The sequence below is a fragment of the Myotis lucifugus genome, unplaced genomic scaffold (assembly GCF_000147115.1).
Source record: "Myotis lucifugus unplaced genomic scaffold, Myoluc2.0 scaffold_99, whole genome shotgun sequence".
Classification (NCBI taxonomy): Eukaryota; Metazoa; Chordata; class Mammalia; order Chiroptera; family Vespertilionidae; genus Myotis; species Myotis lucifugus.
In genome coordinates this window covers 1054930-1081309 of record NW_005871147.1, presented here as the reverse complement: position 1 = coordinate 1081309, position 26380 = coordinate 1054930, and the positions used below count along the sequence as shown (strand labels likewise).

Sequence of the window (26380 nt, the reverse complement as noted above, 5' to 3'; positions counted from 1 at the left end):
TGCTCCTACAACCTGCTCCCAGGAGCTAATGATTCCTTTCCAGCTTTGACCTAGCAGTATGGGTGTTTGCTGTGGGGAAGGGAGCAAGTCAGTGGGGTAAGGGGTGTGAGAGGTGTTCTCTAATTTTGCTCAGTGCTGAAAAACTGCTAGATTTATTCCTGGTAGTGACAAGACAAATATCCTCTCTTTCTCCTCAATCTTCATTTCAAGACCCTTCATCTGATTAGGGGAGGGCATTTGGGGACCACCACCTTCATTCAGTCAGTCTTGTATATTTTCGTCTTCCTTTCTAGAACTACAGTGAGCTCATCCCAGGGACTACAGTGGGGGTTCTGTCTGCCGATTCCAGCAATGTCCTCCAGCTCATTGTTGATTCCTATGGGGTAAGTGTCTTACACTGGAAAAGGGCCGGCTAAGAGTGCACCTCACTTGGCATTTACCCAGGAGGACTCAGATTTGTGAGTCATGGCTGCCAGTTTACCTTGCACCCTTCCTCTTGTTCATCGAGGGGCCAGGTGATGGCCAGCACTGAGAGGAATGCAGCCTTCTGAGAAAGAAATGGCTCAGAATGGAAAGCCAGGGAGCTTGGGAACAATGGGGGAAGAGCTTAGAGGAGGTAGAAGGGAAAGAGAGGATGGGGGCGAGGATGAGAAAGGAGCAGAGTCCTGAAATTAGAGGAGGAGACTGAGTGAGGGAGAGCTGGGCTCCAACAAAAGAGAAAAAGAGGGAGCTGAGCCACAGGGAAGGTGAGGCTGATAAAAAATTAGGTAGAAATTGCTACTACCCAAGGTGACCAGCATTAGCACTTCCCTTTCGCGCAGCCAGGAGGCCTACAGGAGGGTGTGGCTGGTTTAGATGTTATCCAGACTCACCTAGACACAAGTGAGGAGAGAGAGAGGGAGCAGAGCCTGGGCCGGAAATATAGCAGGTAGCAGGCTCTTAGGGGGACTCTGGCAACTTCCAAGTGAACCTCAGCAGCTGGCACTGCAGGGTCAGTCCAGGGCCACCTGGGAGATTCTGCTTGGGGTGGAATTGGCACCTACCCATTTCCTCTCAGTCCATTTCCTTACCTTCTTTTGCTCAGAAAATCCGCTCTAAAGTCGAGCTGGAGGTACGTGACCTTCCCGAGGAGTTGTCTCTATCCTTCAACGCCACTTGTCTCAACAACGAGGTCATCCCAGGCCTGAAGTCTTGTGTTGGACTCAAGATTGGAGACACGGTAAGGAGGTCTGGGCAGGGGCTGACCCTGGCCTGTGCCCTGGCATGTCTGTGGGTACCCCACCCCTTCCTTCTTCCCTGTACCTTCTTCCTGCAGGTCATTATCACCTGCAATGGAGCTAAGGCTTCTGTTGCCTAAACTTTATCTGTTAAGTGAACTTCATTGTCAGGATTTTTTAAAACTTGAATTGAGGTTACCTCTGTTTATTTATACACAGTTGATTGCCAATGAAAATATTTCTTACCTTCAGCCCCTAACCAGTCTCCAACCCTGCCCCAGCCCCCAAGGTAAAGCCTTTCTTTCCTCCACAGTGTAAAATGGTAGTCTTCTATAGGTATTTATTGAGCACTGACTTTGTGCCAGACATTGTTCTAGTTGCTGAAGATTCAATAGCAAAGGGAACAGGTGAAAATACCCACCCTGATGGAATTTCAGAATGCAAATGTTCATTTTGCCCTTCCAGTCCCTCTGGCTTGCCTTACTTAGTTGTTGGTTCTCCTCTGTTTCTGTTTAAGGGGAGACGGGTTGGTGAAGGCAGGTGGAGGAAAGAGGGGGATATTTATATATCCATTTTTTTGAAGATTCTAACCTATTGCATTCTCTCATAAATTATAAAATACAAAGGTGGCTATATTAATGACAAACTCAAACAGCACTGAGAGGGGTTTGTCAATGGGCAGAAGTCCGTCCCTCTGGGTGGGGCCCAGAACTCCCAGGTAGATGGTAGCCTCCCTATTGCTGGGCCAGAAGTGCTGTCCTGTTGGCCTTCATCTTCTCCAGCCGCTTGGCCAGGTGGCTGTTGGTCATGTCCACTTCCTCCATCTTGTCCAGTGCTGTTCGTAACTCTTTTTTAAAAAAATATATTTTATTGATTTCTTACAGAGAGGAAGGGAGAGGGATAGAGAGTTAGAAACATCGATGAGAGAGAAACATTGATCAGGTGCCTCCCGCACACTCCCCACTGGGTATGTGCCTGCAACCAAGGTACATGCCCTTGACTGGAATCGAACCTGGGACCCTTGAGTCCGCAGGCCGACGCTCTATCCATTGAGCCAAACCAGTCAGGGCTGTTCGTAACTCTTGTTGTAACTTCCTTTTTTCTGCTTTCAGTTCATCTTCCACTTTCTCAGCATTCTCAGCAGCAGTTCTAGATCTCAGCACCTGTCCCTCAAGCCGCCTAATACTTTGCTCCAAGGTGGTTATAAACTGTTCTGCTTTTTTTTTTTTTACCATTTTATTTTTTTTATTGATTAAGGTATTACATATGTGTCCTTATCTCCCCATTGCCCCCCAACCCCCCCCACTCATGCCCTCATCCGCCCTGGTGTCTGTGTCCATTGGCTAGGCTTATATGCATGCATATAAGTCCTTTGGTTGATCTCTCCCCCTGACCCCTACCCTCCCCTACCTTCCCTCTGAGGTTTGTTGGTCTGAAAGATGCTTCTCTGTCTCTGGATCTGTTCTTGTTCTATTCACTAATTTGTCTATTAGCATCTCTGCATTTTGATGAACTGCAAGTCTGAGCCATCGCCCCTGGAGCACTTCTGCTGCTCCTCCTCTAACTGCAGCTTCAGTTTTTTAACCTGTGATAGTAGCTCTTCCTCTCTCCAGCAAGTTTTCATAGCCTTACATCTAGAGGACCCTCTCCTGCGGACTCCAAGACCTGAGCAGCTTCCCGAGACACCAGAGTGATGGCTCCAAGCACTGGTTCATGATTGGCATCACCACTGGGAGGGCCGTCGGGGAGTATAACTAAGCCATGTTTCTCAATAAGCTCATCTCTTTGTCGGAGGCCTTCTTTAAGTTGATCCATTTTGTGCTGCAGCACACTACACATGTTTCTGCCTTTCTAACGCCTTTGATTTTTCATTTTCTCTATAAAATTTTGCCATCTGTTCCTCTTGTTCTTCAATAACAGCCTTGAGGGTATCTACCTGGTAGATCAAATTGTTCTTCTCATTGTCTGACTGTGCGTTAGAAACCATGGCTTTCTTATATCTTTCTTCCACTTCAGACAAAGACTCCCGCAATTCACTTAATGAGGTGTCTGGATCTATTGAGCTGCTGGTGTCCCTGCTTCCTCGTCTGGGCGTTTTTCCGCTTAGAGGGCTTGTTGCTGAGACAGGATTTCGAGACGAAGGTCTTGTGTAACGTTCAGCACACTGTTTGTCAGACTTCTCATCCAACTCGATTTGCTGCCGTTCCAGTTCTCTCACACGCGTATCTCTTGCTTCTGCCCCGGGCAGCCTGTTTCGCTGCCAGCCTTGCCTCTGCCTCTCTGGCAATGTTACTCAGAGCTTCACCTCTGCAGAAAATCGGTCTCTCACAGGTGTCCTTTTCCTTCCCGAGCCAGGAGTGCCCATCTTGTCTTGATCGTCTTTTAACTCTGAAAAATGATTCTGTCTGTTTTCAGCCCTGTCCCTGGACGCGGGCAGTGGCTGCGGCGCTGCAGGGGAAGGGCCGGAACGCGGCCCGCCGGCCCGGGAGTCCGCCGGGGCGAAGAAGAGCGGGGAGCAAAGGGCGAGGGGCGCGGAGGGTGACCTCGGTCCTACGTCCCCCGCCAGGCGGGCCGGGCTGGACACGGCAGCTCCAGGTGCCGGCATCCGGTCAGCCAGTCACGCCGGTGTCCCCTAGGCGCCACGGCTCAGGCCCCGGGAGGAGCCGGGGAGGCGGCGGAGAGGCGGGGCACTAATATCCATATTTATATTATCTATATTATCTATATCTAGCTCCACCCATCCATCTGTCTATTTTAGGCACATTGCACATACCTCATGTAAGAAATATTGGCCTGAAATGTGTTTGATTGCCCAGTGATGAAATGTTATGTGGAAATGGAATGGTAGATCCTGAGCCTTGTATGGTACAAAAGACTGCTTTGTCGGTCTTGCTGAGGAGATGTAATCAGCCCAGGTAGCTTCGTTGGCCAGAGCAGAGAGTTCACAAGATCATAGGTTCTGTTCTGCTTGAGCTGGTTTATTTCACATGTGGAATAAAAAAACACACCCAGCCCCAGCTGGTTTGGCTCAGTGGATAGAGCGTTGGCCTGCAGACTGAAGGGTCCCGGGTTCGATTCCGCCCAAGGGCACATGCCCGGGTTGGGGGTTCAATCCCCAGTGGGGGGCATGCAAGAGGCAGCCGATTGGTGATTCTCTCTCATCATTGATGTTTCAATCTCTCTCCCTCTTCCTTCCTCTCTGAAATCAATAAAGAAATATTTTTTAAAAAACCAACCTTCTCTATCATACCTGTAACACCTGTCTGCACCCAGCCAGATATGTCACAGCTGCACAGCTATTCAGGGCTTTTGTTTTTGCTTTGCAGACGTTGGTGTGGGAAGGCACCTCGTTTGGGTATTCCCTAGCAGAGCAGAGAACAGCTTATTTCCAGGGCTGGAGTGTTAACAGGGTCTACCTGTATCTGAATACAATCTTATTTTCCATCCAGGTGAGCTTCAGCATCGAGGCCAAGGTGCGAGGCTGCCCCCAGGAGAAGGAGAAGTCCTTTACCATCAAGCCTGTGGGCTTCAAGGACAGCCTCACCGTCCAGGTCACCTTCGACTGTGACTGTGCCTGCCAGGCCCATGCCGAGCCTTACAGCCGCCGCTGCAACAACGGCAATGGGACCTTTGAGTGCGGGGTGTGCCGCTGCGGGCCTGGCTGGCTGGGGTCCCAGTGTGAGTGCTCAGAGGAGGACTACCGCCCCTCCCAGCAGGACGAGTGCAGCCCCCAGGAGGGCCAGCCTGTCTGCAGCCAGCGGGGCGAGTGTCTCTGTGGCCAGTGCGTCTGCCACAGCAGTGACTTTGGCAAGATCACGGGCAAGTACTGCGAGTGTGATGACTTCTCCTGTGTCCGCTACAAGGGAGAGATGTGCTCAGGTGAGTAGAACTGCATATCCCTCCCATCCTGATACCCACACACACTCACACATCTGAGCTTGAGGTGGGCACAGGAAGGCCCATGGGGCAGAGCTGAGTAGATGGTATTTTACTCCGGTGGGAGAAAACAGAAATGAGGTTCTCTGTCATTCCTCTCAGCTCCCTATGTCCTTGCTCGTGGGGTACAGGGAAATTTGCTCGTAGGAAGGAGTGGGGAAACTTGAAGGTGAAGATAGTTTTTTTCTTTTCTTTCGTCTATCCTCCACCTAATATTGTAAGTCATTGGTTCTTCATCGTTTTGAGGATACGAACCAACCCTTTTTCAAGGAGAAAAAAAATCACTAACTGATGGTAATTAAATTTCTAGTATTTATAGATTTGGAAAATACATGATGTCAGAATATATAGTAAACTAGGTAATAACTGTCTTACATGGATTTATCTTTTCATCACAAAAAGACTTGGAAAATAGTAATGGATACCCAAGGCATTGGAGCACATTTAATGAGCCAAGTACACTTGGCACAATGACTGGAAAACAGAAAGCTCTTATTAAATGTTGGCACTATTTTGTTATCACTATGGGTATTACTATTACTTTTTGGATTCTAGATCTGTGCTGATCAAATGGTAGCCACTGGCCACATGTGGTTATTTAAATCTAAATTAATCAATTCAGTTAATTAAAATTAGAAACTCAGTTCTTCTGTTGCTCAGGAGCCACACGTGGCCAGTGGCCACCACGATGGACAGCACAGATGTATATGGAATAGCACTGCTATGGAGAGTCCCGGCCTGCCGACTGGGGATTATGATATTGAGTCCTTCTACCTGCAGGATACTGAGTTGTTGTCCTTCTCATTACAACAATTCAGTAAAATCTTGGCCCATTGATCATCTCAAACTAGCTTCTCCTTGTCCCAAAGACCACTCCTGGGGTACTTCCCCAGCCAGAAAAAGTTGAGCTGATGTTGACGTAGTCTTTATCTGCACTGACAATACTCTAGGACAGTGATGGCGAACCTTTTGAGCTCGGCGTGTCAGCGTTTTGAAAAACCCTAACTTAACTCTGGTGCCGTGTCACATATAGAAATTTTTTGATATTTGCAACCATAGTAAAACAAAGACTTATATTTTTTATATTTATTTCATATATTTAAATGCCATTTAACAAAGAAAAATCAACCAAAAAAAATGAGTTCGCATGTCACCTCTGACACGCGTGTCATCACTGTTCTAGGAGGCAAATAGGCCGTCTGGGTTGTTCCCGGGGCACTGGGGAACGGGTCAGGGAAAACGCAGTTGCAGCTTGCCCTTCTCAGATGATATCTCTCTCTGCTCCTCTCCTTGATGAGCCAGCCCTTCCTTTTTTTTTTTTTTTTTTTTACTGGGCTGTAACCACTGTGGCTTAATCCCTCTTGTGACAGATTGAAGATGTTTGCATATTGGTTGGGACTGGTTTATGGGTGTATTGTGTGGCCAATCAAACAGAGATTATAATTGGCTTCTATGGTGACCAAATCCATGACCCAAGTTGGCTTCATTTGCATTGGGGTTCTAACCAGCTGAGCTCATCCACCAGATGTTCACTTTAACATCAGCCTTTAAAAAGACTTGATGACAAAGGTAAATCGATGTCATTCTAAAGCATGTCCAATAATATAAAAACGGCTCCTGTTTATTATCAACGTTGTTTCCTTTACTCATGCCAACAAAGTATGAGAGAGGTTGGAGAAAAGGATATGAGAGCAATTAATTGAGAGATCAGACACACACACACACACACACACACACACACACACACACACTAGCAGTTTGATTTAAGAGATGAGGCAGGAGTAAGTTCATTTTAATATTTAATGATATTTACATCATATTCAAAGTACCAAAGGGAATGGGTAAATTTGACGTGGGAGATCCCTTGTGGGGGGAGATTGGGGCTGAAGGGGAGAGGGTTGTCGGAGGAGAGGCCTACAGATAGCCCACTGTGGGCCCCCGGGACAGAGGGAGGTGCACTGGGCTTCCATGGCCTGATTGTTCCTGGCCTGGTGTGGGAGGGATCCCAGCAGAGTGTTTCCTTTGGCTGCCAGCCCCACTGAAGCCACGAAACATAGCTGCTGGGGTCCGCAGCCCCGGTTCCTGCCTCCCACCAGGGCGAGAACAGCCTGTCCTCTATGTGCTGCAGCCTAATTCATGAGGGAACCACAGCAGCCACTGCAGCCTCTCGGAGGCTTCCCTCCCCCACTTCCTGCCAGCGTTCTGGGTGCCCACTGGTCTCAGGGCTGGACCCTGTGGTGCGTCATCACATTCCCCAGTGACAGATACTCGGGGACACACGATCATTGAGCACCTGCCCTGTGCCAGGCACCCAGTCCAAATGGGGTGAGCAGGGGTCGTGCATGATTCCTACCTTCTCTGAGCTTATAGCTCAGCTGGCTATTGTCCCTCCCCAGAGCTGTTGGCCTGTAGTCTAATGTTTGCTGCAAACAGGGGCTCAGGAGGCAGGAGGGCTATGACTTGGCCATTTCTCTAGCTCCTGGCCTCCCCCCTCCTCTCCTTCCCAATGGAGGCACGCATGGCCTTCGTGGTTGCACCTTGTCAAACACAGGGAGTGCATCTTTGTCCTGGTGAGACCCTTCCACCTACCACATTCATGTACAGAGATTGGTCGCCTCCCCGCCCTCGTGAGCCAGGTTCTGTGCTGTGTGCTGTAGTGATGTGCGATAGAGAGGCATGATAAGACAGTTTGCCCTTCATTCACTTACCTGAGCATAAATCACAACACAAGGCACAACCTGCCCGATCCGAGAAGAGAGGTCCTCAGGGAGTTCCCCGCACAGAGACTCACTGTGGACACGCGAGGCCTGGGTGGCTTCATGGAGGAGGTGGGATAGCAAAGGAAGGGCTGGCTCATCAAGGAGAGGAGCAGAGAGATCTATCATCTCAGAAGGGCTCTGCATGGAAAGAGGGACTGCGTTTCCCCTGACCTGAAATAAGGGCCCCTCCTTGTTGCCTCCTGCCCTACTTTCCTCCTCTTTCTCACACTTTCTCTTCACTTATCCCCCCTTCCTCTGACTTTCCTATGAACCCAGACTCAGCCACCCTGTTGCTGGAGGGGCGCCAGTCCTGTGACATTACTACACTGTGGCTTCCTTTTCAGGGTTGACCCTGCCGGGGCTGGGGGTCAGCCTGCTGGCTCTGGCCTGCCACTTCCCCTCCAACCTCACTCCCTGGCCGGCCTGGCGGACCCTTTCCTCAAAGATCACTTTGTTTAGCTTCACAAAGGAAACACTATGGGACAAGGGTTTCTGAGGCGGCTGAGGTCTCTGAGGGCTGCCAGGCCTCTGTGGTGCCGGCCTTTCGCTGGCCGGGAGCCCTGGCCAAAAGGTGGGTGTAGTGGGTACTGTGGGCCCCCCCTGCTGGCTGGCACACCCCCCCCCCCCCGACGCTGTGAGGGCTGCTCATAACAGTGCACAGCTGCCCTTTCTCTGGAGAATTATCTTCCGCTGACAGGAGCTGTCTTGCCCTCAGACCTTGGCCAATGACTGACGGATCAGGGGTTACACAAGGCCAGGTCCTTTGCCTCAAAGGTGGGCTAGGTCTGTGGTGCCATTCATCTCCGGAGCCCACTATGGGATCAGGCCAAAGGGAGTCTCCAACTGAAACCACACCCTGCCAGCCTTTGACGTCTGCCCTGCGTCCCTCCCTCCCTTCTACTAAGTCACTTGAACAAGAATCTCCCCATAAGCTGTACTTCTAGGGAACCCAACCTCTTTCTCCTTTCTCCACCTTCTGCCAGGCCAGTGTCTCTGCTCTGCATATATACTGGGCAGCTGTGGCAGATGAAGTGGTGTTTCCCATCCTTCCTGGGAAATAGACATTTCTTTCCAGGGCAGTGAGGGTGTGTGTCTGAGTCTTGAATGCCAGTGTGGTTACGAGCGGATGGTGCTGGGGGTCACTGGCAGAGGGACCTGTAGTGGCCGAGAGACATTAGTAAGACCCACTGGGGAGGAAGAGGGACCAGCTTGCTGCTGTTTGAGCCTGGCCATGGACACCCCCTCCTCCAGCAGCATGCAGCCCGTCCGCTCTCACAGACCAATTCAGGTTACTTCCCCCTTGCTCCCTGCCTTTCCTCTGATTAACAATCAGATTTTTATTATTCATCCACTTCTTCCTGATTCAGAGTCCTGGGGCATGAGTCACCTTTATGCAGGTTTAGGAGCCTTGTTTTAAAGCCTTGTTAAATGAATATTAGGGGAATATAGCATTGAGAGATATTGTCAGTATTTAAACAGTATAAGTTCCACCCTAGTCTCTCTCCCATCCCTACACACATGCAGTAAAGGGAATAGGTCTTTTCAACTAGGGCCGATGGCTCTGTACAATAATGCAATAATACAACACAGAGCACACGTTTCCAGGAATTTAACTAGGATGTAACCTTCATGAGAGAAGGGACCCTGCCTGTCTTGTCCACTGTGGAATCTCCAGTGCCCAGCATGTGGTGTGAGCTCAGTAAATATTTGTTGAATGAGTGGATAAATAAACATTAATTGCATGCCTATCAGATGTTATGCTAATCGTCATTGATGCAAACATTAATATTTGGTGCCAGTTGGGTACTGGAAATATCAGGGGGAACACTTTGTAAAGTACATCTGAAAATAATATTGAATGTAAGCTGTAATTGAAAAAAATGAAAAATTAATGTGATATGTGCTCTCCCATCAAGGAACTCACAATCTAGAAAGAGAAACAGATGGACAAGCAAAAGGGTGAACATGAAGGTTAAAGTAGAGGTACATACATATACGTGCTGGCAGAACACATGACTGACTATTGATTTGGCCTGTGAAGGTCAGAAAAAGTCCCAGAGAGGAAGGAACATCTGAGTTGAGCCATAAGGGTGAGTGGGAGTTTGGCAGTGGTCACAGGAAGAAGAGGAGTCTAGACAGAGGGAACAGCATGAATAGAAGCATGGGGATAGGAAGATAGTGTAGAAGGTGGTGAGCGGTTCCGTGTGACTAGTGTGTGGTAATGTGAGGCGGGTGCTGAGAGATAAAGCTGGGAAGCAGGTTGAGCCACTGATGTGGGGTTGGGGCCCTGACCAGCTGCTCTGCCCCCGTGGGCTGTGTGTCCTCAGGCCATGGCCAGTGCAGCTGTGGGGACTGCCTGTGTGACTCGGACTGGACCGGCTACTACTGCAACTGTACCACGCGCACCGACACCTGCATGTCCAGTAACGGGCTGCTGTGCAGCGGCCGGGGCAAGTGCGAGTGCGGCAGCTGCGTCTGCATCCAGCCGGGCTCCTACGGGACCACCTGTGAGAAGTGTCCCACCTGCCCTGATGCCTGCACCTTTAAGAAGTGAGTGAGCGGGGAAGTGAGTTGGAGAGAGTTGGGTGTGAGATTGGGAAGGGGGGTGTGTGTGGAGAGGGTCCCCCAGACTAGAATCCCCAACTCTCCAGGTTCGGTCTCTTCCTCACCAAAGCTTTATGGGGAGGAGTCTGCTCCAGCCACATGGCTAGCTTTTCTCATTCACTGAAAACTTTGGGGAAAGGTGGAGGTGGAGCCAACCATGAAGGAGTCAGTGTAGTACCAGCCGGACTCCAGTTGGAGAAACCCCTCTCCAGGGTAGCATCCTGAATCCCTGAGTTGGGAGGAAGGCTAAACCGGATTACTTCTGGGGAACGTTCAAGTGCTGATGTTCTGATTCTGTGGGAGATGTGGGGCTGGAGCTACATGAAGGCAACAGATGTCCACCAGTACAATCGTCTCTCATTTGGGGATCAGAGGAAGCTTCTGGCAGCCCAAGTCCATGGTACTACCATTTCTCCTTCCACTTAAGAGTGGTAAGAGAAATAGCATCTGTATAGGGCCGCATGCTTAGAAGGACCCCCACCGGGTTTAGTGCACTGCTGTCACTGACTTGAAATTCTTAGTAATTTTTCAGCAAGGGGCCTGATATTTTCATTTTGCACTGGGTCCCCAAACTATGTTACTGGTTCTGACTTTAAGGCTCCCAGAAGTGCCGTAGGGTTCACCCTCCTGTCATGGCCTCGGGTGGAGAAATTTAATGACGTTGTCTAGAGGCCTCTGCCTGCCAGGCCTTGAACTCCAGATTTGACTCTCTGGACCCCAGGAGGGTCTTACAGATGGTTCTGTTTGTGTGTTTGTTCTCTGAGCTGGAGCAGCTTCCTGGGTGTATGGAGTCAGAGCCAGACTAAAACACTCTCAGGGTTGCTCCTAGCTTGCTTTAATCCCCGTGCCCTCTTTCCTCCTCCCCTCTTTCCTTAGGGAGTGTGTCGAGTGTAAGAAGTTCGACCGCGGAACCCTATACATGGAAAACACCTGCAACCGTTACTGTCGTGATGAGGTTGAGTCTGTGAAGGAGCTTAGTAAGTTCAGCCTGTCAGTATTTCTGATTTAATCTCAGAAACTATCCAACTCTCATCTGTAACATGGGGGAGTAATTTTGACCTCAAAGGCATGCAGACCTGATGCACAGTAGGCACTTAATGAAAGCTGACTAGAGAGTCCTCCTCACTTCTACTAATTTGTTCAGCCGATCCTCCCCTTTCTGATTCCTGGAACCCACAAACTCAGCAAGATCCTGCAAATAACTTTCAAAGCGTGTATAAATCAGGCAACTGAACTATATCTCCTCAAGGAAAGAAAGAGAAAGCACCCCCATTTTACAGATGAAGAAACTGAAGCGCAGAGTGGGAGAGTAGTGACCCACGACAGTCTTGGCTTAGTAGGCTAGTAAGCATTTACTAAGAATGCCCAGGCATTCAGCTTTGTTGGAGAACCCTCACCCTTACAGATATGTAGCCAAAATCATATCTGAAGCCTTTGTGGCTCTCTAGAGCCCCTTGTGGAATAGACAAATAAAGTGGGGAGCAACTCTTGTTTGCAGCTATTCTGGTTTGTACTTCATTTTGACCTAAAGAAAATGATCTTTGCTGCTGTCAGCACATCTGATGTTGTTTTTGGGCCAGGTAGCATTGGGTGGGGCCAGGGAGATGGCCATCTCTCTGGAGATAATAATCTCCCACGCAAGCAGGAAACATGTTTTCAGTGAGAGCTACAGAAAGACACAGCCAATCAGTCAGCTTCTAGGCGGGGGTGTTATGGAAAAGGGTCAGATCTCTGGATCCTTTGACAAACATCCGAAGTGGGGCTGGAGTTAGAGTGATTTGGGGATTGAGTTTGAAGAAATAATTTTTTTCTCTAGAGGACACTGTGCTTGCTATGATCAGTTTAGGGAGGAGGGGCTGCTCAGATGTGAGATATTTGTGTTATCTAGACCAGATGGGTATTACAGGTTAGTTGATAAGTATTTCTACACCCTACCTGCCATGATAATCATAAATATTTATTTGTATGAAATTTTATAACTTATAAAAGTTATAAAAATATCTCTTCATGCACATAATCGTCTTCTCCCAACAACCTAGTAAAGTAGAACGGTAGGACTACTGTTATCTTCATTTTGAGGATGAGGAAATTGAATCTCAGGAAAGTTAAGTAACTTGCCCAAGGAAATTAGTGGTGAGGTAAGATTAGAAATAAACCCTGAAATTCTTACTCTTTCCATAGTACTAGAATGCCACTGGTTCACTAAATTAAAGGCTTAATGGGTTAAAGTTTGTAGGCTGTGCTTTGAGACTCATGCTAGTCACTTACTTGCTGAGTGACCTTGACACATTTGTTTAATCTCATTGTGTGTCAGTTTTACCCATCAATTTCATCAGTGTAGGGCAGCGGTTCTCAGCCTGTGGGTCGCGACCCCTTTGGCGGTCGAATGACCCTTTCACAGGGGTCGCCTAAGACCATCCTGTATATCGGATATTTACATTATGATTCATAACAGTAGCGACACTACAGTTATGAAGTAGCAATGAAAATAAGTTTATGGTTGGATCACAACATGAGGAACTGTATTTAAAGGGCCAGAAGGTTGAGAACCACTGGTGTATGCCATGGTGCAGCTGGGAGAGGGTAACCCATAGTTTCACTGTCAGAATCACAGTCTTTAGAATGAGAAGGAATGAAACCTACAAGACATGATGGGAATCAGAAGAGAGGATGGCTCTGGAGAGAAACACTGGATCAGAAGCAGAAATGGAGGAACTCTGAGGGCTGAATGAACAAACTATTGAGAATCATTGAGCAAGCAGAGAAATGAAAGAGAGGGAACGGAACACCCGCTCTTGACTTTATGCCATTTAATTTTCAACCATCTCTGTGAGGTGAGAGTATCATTTTCCTTTTATTTATGAAGAAAGAGGAATTCATGAGGTCAAGTAACTTACCCAAGGTCACACAACTGGTAAGTGGTAGAGCCAAGCTTTGAATCAGATTGTGTAATACTATTATATCATGTTCCTTCCTGAGGAAGGAATAAGAACCAAAAAGGGGCGGTGAGGGACAAAGTGCATCAGTCAGGGTCATTTGGAGGCAATTGCTGGGCACAACAGCCATCTCAAATCTAGGCACCTTGCCTAATGTCAAGCATAGGTTTTTCTGTTGCATAATTTCACAGAAATTCTATGAGTGGGGTTCGGAGATGACCCCATCTTCCAGGAATTGACCAATTTTTTCATTCTTTTATCTTCCCCTCTCTTCCAGAGGACACTGGCAAGGATGCAGTGAATTGCACCTACAAGAATGAGGATGACTGTGTCATCAGATTCCAGTACTATGAAGACTCCAGTGGAAAGTCCATCCTGTATGTGGTAGAAGAGCCAGGTGAGTGAACCCCGAGGGCCCCTGGCCCTGCCCCCAGGGAGAGGGAGAACCATGTTAGGCAGTTATTTCATCTATCATGCCTCTTAAATGGAACAGCCAGGTTAAGCCTGACCTTACTAGGACAAGTGATAAGGTAGGGCCTGTCATCTGGGTTCGGACGATATATAAATACAAATATTAGCAAGAAAGTGATTTCTTAATTGATGAAATAGAAAAATAAGGTGGATAAAGAGAGGGGGAATATAAATATGGATCCCACGAAGGAAAAAAATATATCATAGCATTTTTTTTGAGGTGATAATGTTAAGAAATAAGGAATTTAAATTCTAGGACTTCTCTGCACAAGGCATCTGCTCTACTATAAGTTAAATGGTTGCCAAGAGCAACCGGCTTGCTGCTTCAGAGGAAGGCCTGATGGTTTGAGGTGTTGATCTTACCAGGTTCACTATGAGACATGGTAAAGGGTTTGAGTTAGCAACCCAAGGCTTCCCTAAGCACTAAAAATATAGTGCTTGCTCTCAAGACCCTCTGGAGGCAGGTGGAACTCATGTCATCATGTACAGACCAATCACGGGTTTGTCACCATCCAACACAGTAGATTTGCTTGCTTTTCCTTACTACCTTCCTCTTCTTCCTTTCCCTTAAGCAATTGATTAAGATATAAATCACTAGAAAATAGTTTTGAGTACTTATTATATATCAGGCACTGACTTGCCTAGGTGCTGGGAATATAACAGTAAATAAGGCAGATGCAAACGTAGCACTCACAGACCATGGGGGAGACAGGCCTGTAAACCAGTAGTGAGGGATAAAGGCCATGGTATGGTGGGGGTGGACAAGAACTTAATGGAGTGCCCTAGCCGGTTTGGCTCAATGGATAGACCATCAGTCAGCCCATGGACTGAAGGGTCCTGGATTCAATTCTGGTCAAGGGCACGTACCTCCCTTGCAGGCTTGATCCCTGGCCCTGGTCGGAGCAGTGTGTGGGAGGCAGCCAATCAATATGTCTCTCTCACATCAATGTTTCTCTCTGTTTTTCCCCCTCCCTTCCACTCTTTCTAAAAATCAATAGAAATATCTCCTTGGGTGAGGATTAACAACAACAACAAAAAATAACTTAAGGGAGTGAAGGAACAATCTCCGCAGACAGAGGCTAAGTTGGTCGGTTTACAGCTGTAGGGAGTTCTTCAAATCATTCTTTTGACCGAGGCGGGCAGACTTCTTCTGTAAAGGGCCAGATGTTAAATATTTTTGGATTTGTGAGCCATGTGGTCTCTGCTGTGACGACTCTGCCACTGTAGCAGGAAAGCAGCCATAGGCAATATGTAAATGAAGGAGTCTGGCTGTATTTACAAAACCAGTGGCAAGCAGCACTTTGCAGGCCAGTTTGCTGACACCTGCTTTACAGCGGTGGTTATGAAACTTTTGTGTTTTCTTGTTAAAAAAAAAAAAAATCCAGAATCCTGAGCCCTGACCTATTTCCACAAAATTATGCCTCTGTGTTCTTCATTAATGCTCTTGGTAATTGTGGTGTACCCCAATATTTTGAAGTGATAATGCTTTAGACACATCACTTGCCCCAGTGAGCCTTCTCAGGCCTCCTCCAGCCTCATTCCGCTGACCAGGTTTAGGGCTCCTGTTTGATTCCCATAGCAGCCCTGCTTCCCTTAAAAGGCCTTCATCATACTGTTGAATTGCTTCTTCAGTCACCAGTGTCTCTCAGTAGATTATAAACTCCATAAGCACGGGAACTATCTGTCTTATCAATTGTTATATCCCCATACTTGGCTCAGTCATCTACAGAGAAGATAATAAATGGCTTGTGAATGAATCAATAGGACTGGTTATTCCTAGGAGACAGGCAGGCTTATATACATCTTGATATCTGTTAGGACAGTTTGGGCTGCTTATAGAAGGAAGCGGGTGAAAGTGGGCAAAGGGCTGCTACAGCGATGTCACCCAGCTTGTTGCTGTCGCTATGAGTACGGGAGAGCATGGTGCCCCCATCTGTGATATTGTTCATCCACTTTTCCCAGAGCTCTCACCCTTCATAAGGGAAAAGGAAGAGAAAGAAAGGGCATCACCTCAGTTTTATTTAGTGACTCAAGGGAAAGCTGACATGGGGAAGGGGAGAAAGAAGTCTGGATGTGTATCTGTGGAGAGCAGATGTGGATTATTTGGACGTGACGTTCTCACACTTTCACACCCATTTGTGTTAAACCATTTCACAGGTTTCCCACACCCACCTTATGGGTACCTTTGCCCCTTCTCATTTCAGAAGGGTGGTATGTTCTTGCTTTTATACCCAGCTGTTTTCACGAATTTATTTACCTAGCTCTGGGTATATAATCTTGCAGATTACTTCATCTCTTTGCTACATCCTTGCTGTTGCTTCTGCTGTGTCACTTACCAAATCTTTTGGCTGGGTATTCTGAGACTGGAACCTTCTACCTGGAGTGGTAGAGAACAAAGATGATGATAACCTGGGATGGTTCGAATAACCCCTGGGGGGAGGTAACTTTTCTGACTTACTGACAGTAGGCCTCTTCCTCCACATTAGGAGATAGGACCCAGACCCAGATTTCCTGTCTTACTGCCTTGAAATTCCAAATTCTGCCTCTCTCTCCTCTTACCCAACCTGAACCATTTTCAGGGGCTCTGGCTTTGAGTAGAATGTAGCATTCTACTGAAGTATAGAAGGAGATTATTTTAGTTCTCTTCCCTAACTCATGCCCTTGCAGAGGCTCTCTTTGAAAGACAGGAGCCACTGCAGGGTAGTAGAGAGATTGCCAAAGGGTTTGGCATTGACTAAGTGGCCTTAGCTAGGCCCTCATTGCTCCTGGATAGGATTGCCTGATAAAATACAGTATGTCCATGCAATATTTGGTACATACATATGCTAAAAAGTTATGAATTCAAATTTGATTGGACTTCCTGTACTTTTGTCAAATCTGCTAACCTTACCCAGTCTTTCCTGACCCCACCATGGGTCCTCGTCACTGTGGCTGGAAGGACTCTCCAGAGACCCCCCGCGGGAAGCCTGCCATCCACCCCTTTCAAGACAGATGGTTAACAGATATCCCCAACCCCACAAAGACCTCCTGGCATTCTACTTGTCCTGCCCATACTGACATGCAGGATTGGAGAGATTTCACTTTGGGATTGGGGGGCTTGGCCCTCCCTCAGTCTTCCAGAGAATTCGTAATTGTTTTTTCCCAGAAGAACAGACCCGTTCACCCCTGGGAACTCAGACACTGGAACCTCACAGCTTCTCTCCAGGCGCTCCTTTAATTATAGACAGGTTGTAATTTGGTGGCTTGGGAAAATGCCAGCTTGGGTTTGTGGTGGTGGTTGTTTTTGGACAGTGTGTGGTGAACATAGGGTGCATGTTTAGAGAGGAAGGTGGGAGACAGTGTGGAAAGTGGGTGTGACCTCCTCCCCAGACCCGTCCATAGGCATATATACAAACACTTAATTACATAACACCTGAGAAGTTGCTGGAGTGAGGTCACCCATCAGACACTTGTGGTTATGGGAAGCAGAGCTCTGCTGAGCATACTTATCCTGGCCCTCAGAGGGGTGACGCACCTCTGTCTGTGCTGGTTGTTGACTGGGGTTGAAGAGGAAGTCAGCTCTCAATAGGGTTAGGATTTTAGGTGACTACATATTTTGGGAAGGAACCCAAAATATTGTCTTGGTTGGCAGGCCGCCTGCTGGAAAAGGTCATCAGGTTCCCAGCCCTCGGGGATGTAAATATTTGGACTAGGGTAGCAGACTCAAATACTTACAGGAGCTAAGTAAATAAATTAGTGATTACAGCCAGGTATAACAAGAACACCACCGATAATGGTAGCTGATAATTATTGCACACTAATGCTATGCCAGGCATTGTTCTGAGTTCTTTTAATTCCTTTAGTATTCCTCATAGCAAGTTTCCAAAGTCAGTGCTGCTACTTTCTCCATTTTAAAGACGGTAAAACAGGAAACAGACACCCAGAAAGGTTAATTTATCAAAGGTCACATAGCAAAGTAAGTGGTAAACCAGGACTCAAACCCATGCAGTCTGGTTCCAGAGCCCACACACAGTAGCACAGATTCAATGGCAAGCCATACTTTGCTACTGTTTAGCGGAGAAAAGAGCAAGTGGTGAGGACTGTGGCCAACATGTCCCATCTAAAAGAGGCAGTTGTGCCTGGCCAATGTGGCTCAGTTGTTGAATGTCAACCCATGAACCAGGAGGTCATGGCTCAATTCCCAGTCAGGGCATATGACCGGGTTGCAGGCTCTATCCCCGGTAGGGGGCATGCAGGAGGCAGCCGATTGATTATTCTCTCTCTTCACTAATATTTCTCTTCCTCTCTCCCTCTCCCTTCCTTTCTCTGAAATCAATAACAACATATTTAAATCAAATAAATAAATAAAAGGGGCAGCTGCTCCTCAGCCCTCACCAGTTGCTGCCCTGTAAAAATATAGGTTCAGTGTTTCTAGACCATTGGATTTTTTAAAAGGAGAATCTGAAATTTTAAGGGGAGACTCCTGATTATCCAATGTTGCCATTAAAATAAAATGTTTAATAAATACTGTGTGAGCCCACATCAAATAGACTAGACTCTGCCTATGGGTGACAGGCTCACGGCCTGATTTAAACCACTCAGCACAGATGATTGCTGTCCTAAAGGTTGCCCTCTCTCCTTTTAAATAGTAATTAAGCCTGGCAAGCATGGCTCAGTGGTTGAGCATTGACCTATAAATCCAGGAGGTCCTGGTTGTATTCCTGGTCAGGACACATGCCCGGGTTGTGGCTTGATCCCCAGTGTGAGGCATGCAGGAGGCAGCCAATCAATGATTCTCTCTCATTGTTGATGTTTCTATTTCTCTCTCCCTCTCCCTTTCTCTCTGAAATCAATAAAAAAAGATCAATAAAATATTTTTAAAAAGATATTATTTGTAGCCAGTTCAAGTGATTTCTGCTCCAATCACAACCACCCTGCTCTGTGCTTTCTCCGGACAGAGTGTCCCAAGGGCCCTGACATCCTGGTGGTCCTGCTCTCAGTGATGGGGGCCATTCTGCTCATTGGTCTTGCTACTCTGCTCATCTGGAAGCTCCTCATCACCATCCATGATCGGAAGGAGTTTGCGAAATTTGAGGAAGAACGAGCCAGAGCAAAATGGGACACGGTAAGAGACTGGGCTGGATTTTCTTAAGCTGTTGGCTTGGAGCCTGAAGTGGTCGCAGCAGATACTTATGGTGGCCAGGTTCAGCCAGTAGTTTTCCATTTAGCCTCTGACCTGGAAACTGGGCGATGGTCTAACTGTTCCGCTGTCCTTACGCTTCCTGGAAACCACCTGATTCTCTCTCTACCACCACAGGCCACATCAGTGAGTACTGGCTGAGCACAGATAGGGCCCGACCCTGCTGTGAACACTATGAAGAGATGACAAGGAAGCAATCTCCAATGGAGGGAGACAGACAAACTTGAGAATCCTACATGGAGAACATAGAATATATACATGGAGAACATAGAGTATATATATAGAATACATAACACATTATATACTAATGAGGTTTAAAGCATTAAACACAAACAGGAAAAAAATATTAAAATAGCTAACTTTTACTGAGGAGTTACCACGTACAAAGAACTGGTACATGAATTGACTTATTTCTCCCTATAACAACCCTATGTGACAGGCAACCTTTTTATACTCATTTGTAGATAAGGAAACTGAGTACAGAGAAGTGTGTGTGTGTGGGGGGGGGAATTAGGTTATCCCCTTTTGGGTCAATCGCTTAGGAATAGTAGCAGGATGTCATCCCATCTTACCAGTATTCTTTTCTGTTTTCTCAAATGATGATGATAGCTTCTAAATCAGACTCCCCTTTTGTGCTCCCCGAAGTTTATCGTAGCTAATTGAATCCAAACAAGCATTTTTTGAGAACCTTCCATATACTTAATTTAATTCAATTCTCCTTTGGCTCATCTTCATTTCAGCTTTTTTTCTGGACCTTCCAAATGGCCATTTGACTCCCTGGCTGTCCAAGTTTAGGCTATACGTTTGTTCCCATTGGATGAGGACCTCAGGCCTTTGTACCCCAGGGTCCCAAGAAACTGAGATGTTTCTGTTCAGAAAATGTAGAAATCCTGAGCCTCTGAGGCACGCGAGAATGTGTTGTGCTTCTTGAAGCTACCAGTAAGGGCCACCAGACCTTATGGCACTTGTCACTTTTTACTAGAAAGTAATTTGGGAAATCTAGTGAGGGTCTTTCTTTTTCCTGATAACATGACCGTTTGTGGGTAGTACTTGAAGGGATAAGATGAGAACATATTCAGAATTATTTGTGTAAAAGCTTTCCTCTATGTTCCAAACACCATTTTCTACATCTCTCTTCCCTGCCTACTTCCCCAGCATGGTCACAATAAAGGAAAAAGGGCAAAAGAGAGTGTTGGAGAGAGGAACTGATGGTTCAAAGCTATCCTGAAATGTTTGGGATCACCAAAAAGGGATGGGATGAATTTAACCCCTTAGAAATAGTGGCAGGATGGCATTCCATCTTGTCTCTCTCTCTCTCTCTCTCTCTCTCTCTCTCTCTCTCTCTCTCTCTCTCTCTCTCCATTCCCATCTTAAGAGTGAAAGTGTGAGCACAATGAGCATTAACCTGTTACCGATGGTGTATCCCAGAGACGGGTCTCTTGGGCAAATTTCTCAGATGAAAGTATAAGCCTTGAGGGCAGGGTAGAACGGAAGATTCACTGTAAGACCCTTTTCTATTCTCTCCACAGGCCAACAACCCACTGTATAAAGAGGCCACATCCACCTTCACCAACATCACCTACCGGGGCACTTAATGACAAGCAGTCGTCCTCAGATCACTAGCAGAGTGTCCCAGGATTGTGGGCATCTCTGCCGTCATGTTTACAGGGGACAGTATCTGTGGGGCGGGATTGGGGACTTGGAGTGAGGTGGGGTGGGAGAATGTGAATGCGTGGAAGTGTGGGTCTCTGTGCATGAGTGCGTGAGTGGGTTGCGTATGGGGGAATGTGTAATTTAAAACTTGGGGCGTGTCCCAGATCAGCAGAGCTCCTCAGCCTTTGTCCTCAGAACGCCTCCTTCAGGGATTCCTCCTGCTTAACCTGAGGGTGACCTGCGTAGCTGAGCAGATGTTCTTCATTACCTCAGAGAGAAGCCAGCTTTCCTTCTCGGGCCATTCTCCCTAAAGAACAGAGCAGGGCTGAGGCCTCTCATTCCAGAGAACAGGACTTTGATTCCGCCCTGAGTTTATGGTTCTTGGGCCTGACTCTCAGCAGCTATGGCAGGAATTGCTGGGCTTTGTAGCCTTGTGTCACCTGTTCCCGTCTCCTTTCCCCTCCCTCAGGCTGAAGGAGAATTCAGGGGAGAGCCGAATCATCAGAGCTGCCTGTGCCTTTGGCTATCCCCTCAACCCAGTATGGTTCTCTCAGTAGGGGAGTCCTTGCTACCGAATTCTTTGATCTATTGGGAGAGAGGATGGCAGGGCCATCCAGGGGTCATGCATGGCCTGGGGAATGTGCCAGGGTCCCGCAGCTCAAAATGACCCTTCAGATTTGTCCCATTGGCAGCTCCATCCTAGAGGTTCATTTAGAAGTGTTTCACCCTTAGACCAAGCACTGCCTCTTACCTCCTACTTCCACATGCTCACTGCTGTAGATGTTTGCTGCATACTGGGACTTTCATGGCCAAAAGCTTTTCCTCCCAGAAAGGGTGCTATGGTTAGAGCCAGAGGACTGGCCCACCCTCAGGCCTTCTGCCCCTTGTCCAAGGCACTTCCACACACTCTACCCTGTGCTTTTATGTGCTAAATCCATCCACGGGGATGATTGCCTTTATCTACCTCTGGGGTGTCTTGAGAAGGAGTCATTCCCACGGGTCTCTGAGTCTGTGCTGGGCATAAGTGCCAGGGTGAAATGATGGGCCAGTTGTATCAGCCTGTGTGGCCTATTCTCCCTCGGGCTGGGCAACCTCATTTTAACTCAGTCGTTAATCTGAGAGGTCACAAGTGCAATTTTCTTTTCTTTTTCTCATTGGGGCACCTGGGACCACAATGAGGCTTAAACTAAAGGACCATGTATATAAACACACTTGTATTATATTTGTAATTTTATTTGATGACAAGGAAGGAGAGTATAAAAAAGCCACAGAGACTTGGGCTGGATATAGACAGCCCCATGTGGCATCACTCAGAGCAAGTCATTGCCCAGTTGTGGGATCTGTAAAGGCTTTCTTATCCTGGAAGCCTGTGGGGATGGATGCATGGACATGCTGGTCCTTTCCTGAGGAGGAGGGAAATGGCCAATAGCAATAGCAGTTGCTCCATTGGTGTTTACATTAACAACTACCCTCTCAGTCTCCAAGAAAAAGGGGAGGATCTATAAACAGTGATCTGATGATCAGAAAATCTAAGATCAGGCCTCAGTGTTGCAGTTAAGGAATCTTTAAACGTAATTAAGACAAGTCACTTTGTTCTCCCTGAGGCTCAGTTCTCTAGTTCGAAAAATGATGGGTTTGGACCAGTTTAGAAGGTCTCTTTTAGTGTCAGAATTCTAAGATGTTGGGACTTACTTTGAGATCAAACTCATCATGAAGATCCTGTGGGATGTAGATATTGCTTATTTTTTTAGTTGGGAGAGAGACCTGGCTTTGGCAAGAGCAGGTGTCATTCCACATCACAGATGTTATTCAATGAAAAAGCCTCATTCTATCCTGTCTTTGAGCCTCTTCTCCAACTTTTGTTAGCAGTTACATCTCCTGACACTGTAGTCTTTGAGCTCCACTTAGTTCCTATTTCTTAGTTCACTTTGCACACATTTGCATCCACATATTAGGGAAGAGGCACCCATAAGAAGTAGCTGAAATGTGTGGTTTGTATCCAGGTGTTAACCTTGAGAATAAGCCTTGGAATTAGGAATGGGGAAAATGACTGAGCCCTGTCTGACCCACGGATTACCCTTTATTGTAGGGGATGGTAACACAGTGGAGGGATAAATGAGGGATGGATAAGGAATCCAAGAAGTTTAGAACCTAACTGTCACCTTCAGCTAGGGAGACAAGAGTCCATTAGAGTAGTAGTACATTTTCTTTAGGTAAGATGGCTTATATAAAGAAACTATATCAAAGGAGAAAGAATATGTATCCAATAGACTAAAACATCAATGGGGAAAAAATAAAAAATAAAATAAAACATCAATGGGAATCTTGTGTGAGCTTCTGGAATGAGGCTCATAGGCCTTGAAGACCAGCACTGTTTGTCTATATGTGGAAGAACCTGTAATGTGTTCGGGAGAGAGCATATAGCAGTGAGTTTTGGCATCATGTGGGGTGAACATCTGAATAGTATTTTGGCATCAGATAACATAGCACAAAAAGGCCATTTGTGCTCTGCTCTTTTGGAGATATTTCATGTTCAGTCTCAGGGTCTGTGGACAGTAATGGGAAACTTTGACCATTCCTGACAAGTTGTCACATAAGGAGTCGGTTCTTTGTCATTCAGATATTCCTAGCCCATCCATGATTTCAAGATACTTCTCTCCATTAAGTATTACTGGTCGAAATGACTTAAGTGCTTTCCTGACTTCCTAGCCTGTTTGAGTTGTGCAACAATGAATTAAATGTGTTTTCCAAAAAGAAGTGGCCTATGGCTGCCCAGTGCTTCCTGTGTTGTTATTTCTGTTTCCTTTGGGTGAAAATAATGATTATTTTAGAACAAGGGTGTTTCCAAATGCAACAGAATGATGACTACTACCGAAACTAAAGTTAGCTTCAGAACCTAGAGCTTTTCTTTACACTTTAATAACATTTTCAAAATGAATAGGCTATGACTGTTCTAAGAGTTACTTTTTTTTTTCTAATTGGGGATTTTTAGGAACTTGCGTAGCCTCAACAAAACAGACTGTCAATTTAGTCTAGGTTCTGTTTACAGGAAGCATGAACTGATAAAATAAGGCTTAATGGTAAATTATTTACAGGACCATTTAATTGCCCTTTTATTTAAGGCAGTGGGTCTCAAAATGTGGTCCCAGGACCATCAGCATCAGTATTACCCAGGAACTTGTTAGGAATGAAAATTCACAGGCCTCACCCCAGAACCACTGACTCAGAAAATCTGGGAGTGGACCCAGCATTTTGTGTTTTAATAAGCCCTCTTGGTAATTCTGTTAAACACTCAAGTTTGAGAATCACCGATTTAAGGATTCACATACCTATTGTTCTGGCCTAGAAAGAAATTTCCAGTAAGTCAGTTCAGTTACTAAAAGATTAAGAACGTACCTTGGCTGGCAGATTAAGAAAACCAAATACTTACTCACAAAATGAAAATCCATTTTCCAAGTTAAGTGATCAGAGGCTTTTGGGTTCACTCACAGCCACAAATTCCCATGAAAAACTAAAAAAAAAGTAATAGATCAGAATCACAGGGAGGGGAGGGCAGCTAACAAAATACTTGGCAGGCATCTAAGAAAACTTTTTATGGGTACCAAGCTGAAGCAAGAAAATATTCTCACATGTATTCACGGGAGATGGGGTTGAAATCTTAATCATTAACGTTGTCATCCAATAGGATGCCAGACTAAGACTTTAGAATGTGTACGTTCACTTTTTGCAATTTAAAATGTATTGAGCGCCAGCAGAGTGGGATTGAAGTATTTTACAGAACACTCTTAACATAATTGTTGCCTTTGAGTCTTACATTCCTTACTAATGTAAATTTTTTAAACACAATAGAGTGCATGGCATAAAAAGATTATGTGAACATAGACTGAGTCCTTTTATGATGAAATTTTGTAAGACCCACTGTTTTATTTACATTATGGTAACTAATGACTAAATGTCTGGATGAAAATGGAGGACCTTATGTGGAAACTAAATGAAAAGCTACCTGTGAAATCATATTTGTAATCCCTTGACTCTTGGCCTCTGTAGTCTGACTCTAGAGTAAGAGTCATCTAATAACCACTGGGACCAATTACAAGAAGGTTGTCTCAGCCCTAACTGGTTTGGCTCAGTGGATAGAGCATTGGCCTGCGGACTCAAGGGTCCCGGGTTTGATCCCGGTCAAGGGCATGTACCTTGGTTGCAGGCACATCCCTAGTGGGAGTGTGCAGGAGGCAGCTGATCGGTGTTTCTCTCTCATCGATGTTTCTAACTCTCTATCCCTCTCCCTTCCTCTCGGTAAAAAATCAATAAAATATTTTAAAAAAAAAAGAAGGTTGTCTCAGAATTTTAGTGCACTCATTTTTCATACTGATGTGAGGAAGAAATAGCAAATAAGCCATTTAGGCCCTGAACAGTGTTGCTAAGTGGTTAGAAGATTGGCCTACACACCAAAGGGTCTGGGGTTTGATTATGGTCAAAGGCATGTACCTGGGTTTCAGATTTGATCCTTGGCCCTGGTTGGGGTGCATGCAGGAGGCAACCAATCAGTGTGTCTCTCTCACATCAATGTTTCTCTCTCTCTCTCTCTGTCTCTCCCTCCTTCCCATCCAATCTCTCTAAAAATCAATGGGAAAAATATCGTTGGGTGAGGATTAACAAACAAAAAAAGCCATTTAGTACTTGTTGTCCTGGTTGCTGGCTCAATTCCCAGTAGGGGGCATACAGGAGGCAGCCAATCAATGATTGTCTCTCATCATTGATGTTTCTATCTCTCTCTCCCTCCCCTTTCCTCTCTAAAATAAATAAATAAATAAATAAATAAATAAATAAATAACAATAATAATAAATGTGTGTGATCAAGGTTAATCATATTGGTAAATAAGAAAATTTAAATCCACTTAATGAGAATGGTTTCTACGTGTAAGGAAAATTATAGGTCAGGAAACATGATTGTGTTCCATGAAGCTGCTGTCGTAATGATGTCTCTCCAACCTCTTGCATAGAGGAAACATTTTCATCAGTTGTGTATTTTCTGACAATACACCAAAGAATGCACACAGAATGTAAGTATCTAGAAAGCAACATTTAGGATATTTAAGAGCCTTTAAAAGGCAAAACCTCCATTGGTGTCCCTGAAAAGAACTTTGTAAAGGAAAAGTTTCACTATTCATTGTGTTTTACCTAATATATTAGTTGGGTTTTCCCATGACTCATACACAATTAGCTTATTCTTTGAAGAGGCCAGGGTAATGGGTGTGTAAATATCATTGGTGATTAATGGAAATACTTTGTTAAAAAAGGAAAAATGTTGATGAATGCTGGACTTTGCTTTTCCTGACCCTTATATGTTTTCCCCTTCTCACATAATATTAAAATTCCTAATTTTTAGTTGGGCACGTGGCTGCTCAGACTAAATACTATGTTTTCACCCTGGCCTGTTTGGTTCAGTGGTTGAGCATTGACCTATGAATCAAGAGATGGTTCAATTCCTGGTCAGGGCACATGCCCGAGGTTGTGGGCTCAATCCCCAGTTGGGGATGTGCAGGAGGCAGCCGATCAATAATTCTCTCTCATCATTGATGTTTCTCTTTCTCTCTCCCTTCCTCTCAAAATCACTAAACATAT

At 46.1% G+C, this 26380-nt stretch overlaps 1 protein-coding gene and 1 pseudogene across 1 annotated transcript in view; one reads left to right on the top strand and one right to left on the bottom strand.

The window, feature by feature from the left end:
* Positions 1-23509, top strand: part of ITGB3 (integrin subunit beta 3) — a 51998-nt gene extending 28489 nt beyond the window's left edge. The window contains exons 8-15 of the mRNA XM_006092181.3: positions 294-383; positions 1085-1219; positions 4667-5096; positions 10240-10462; positions 11393-11493; positions 13730-13849; positions 18861-19027; positions 20632-23509. Of these exons, the coding sequence (XP_006092243.1) occupies positions 294-383; positions 1085-1219; positions 4667-5096; positions 10240-10462; positions 11393-11493; positions 13730-13849; positions 18861-19027; positions 20632-20697 (1332 nt within the window). The 3' untranslated portion in view covers positions 20698-23509. The remainder of the gene's footprint in view (positions 1-293; positions 384-1084; positions 1220-4666; positions 5097-10239; positions 10463-11392; positions 11494-13729; positions 13850-18860; positions 19028-20631) is intronic.
* LOC102421480 lies at positions 1869-3597 on the bottom strand (annotated as a pseudogene).
* Positions 23510-26380: the final 2871 nt, after the last annotated feature.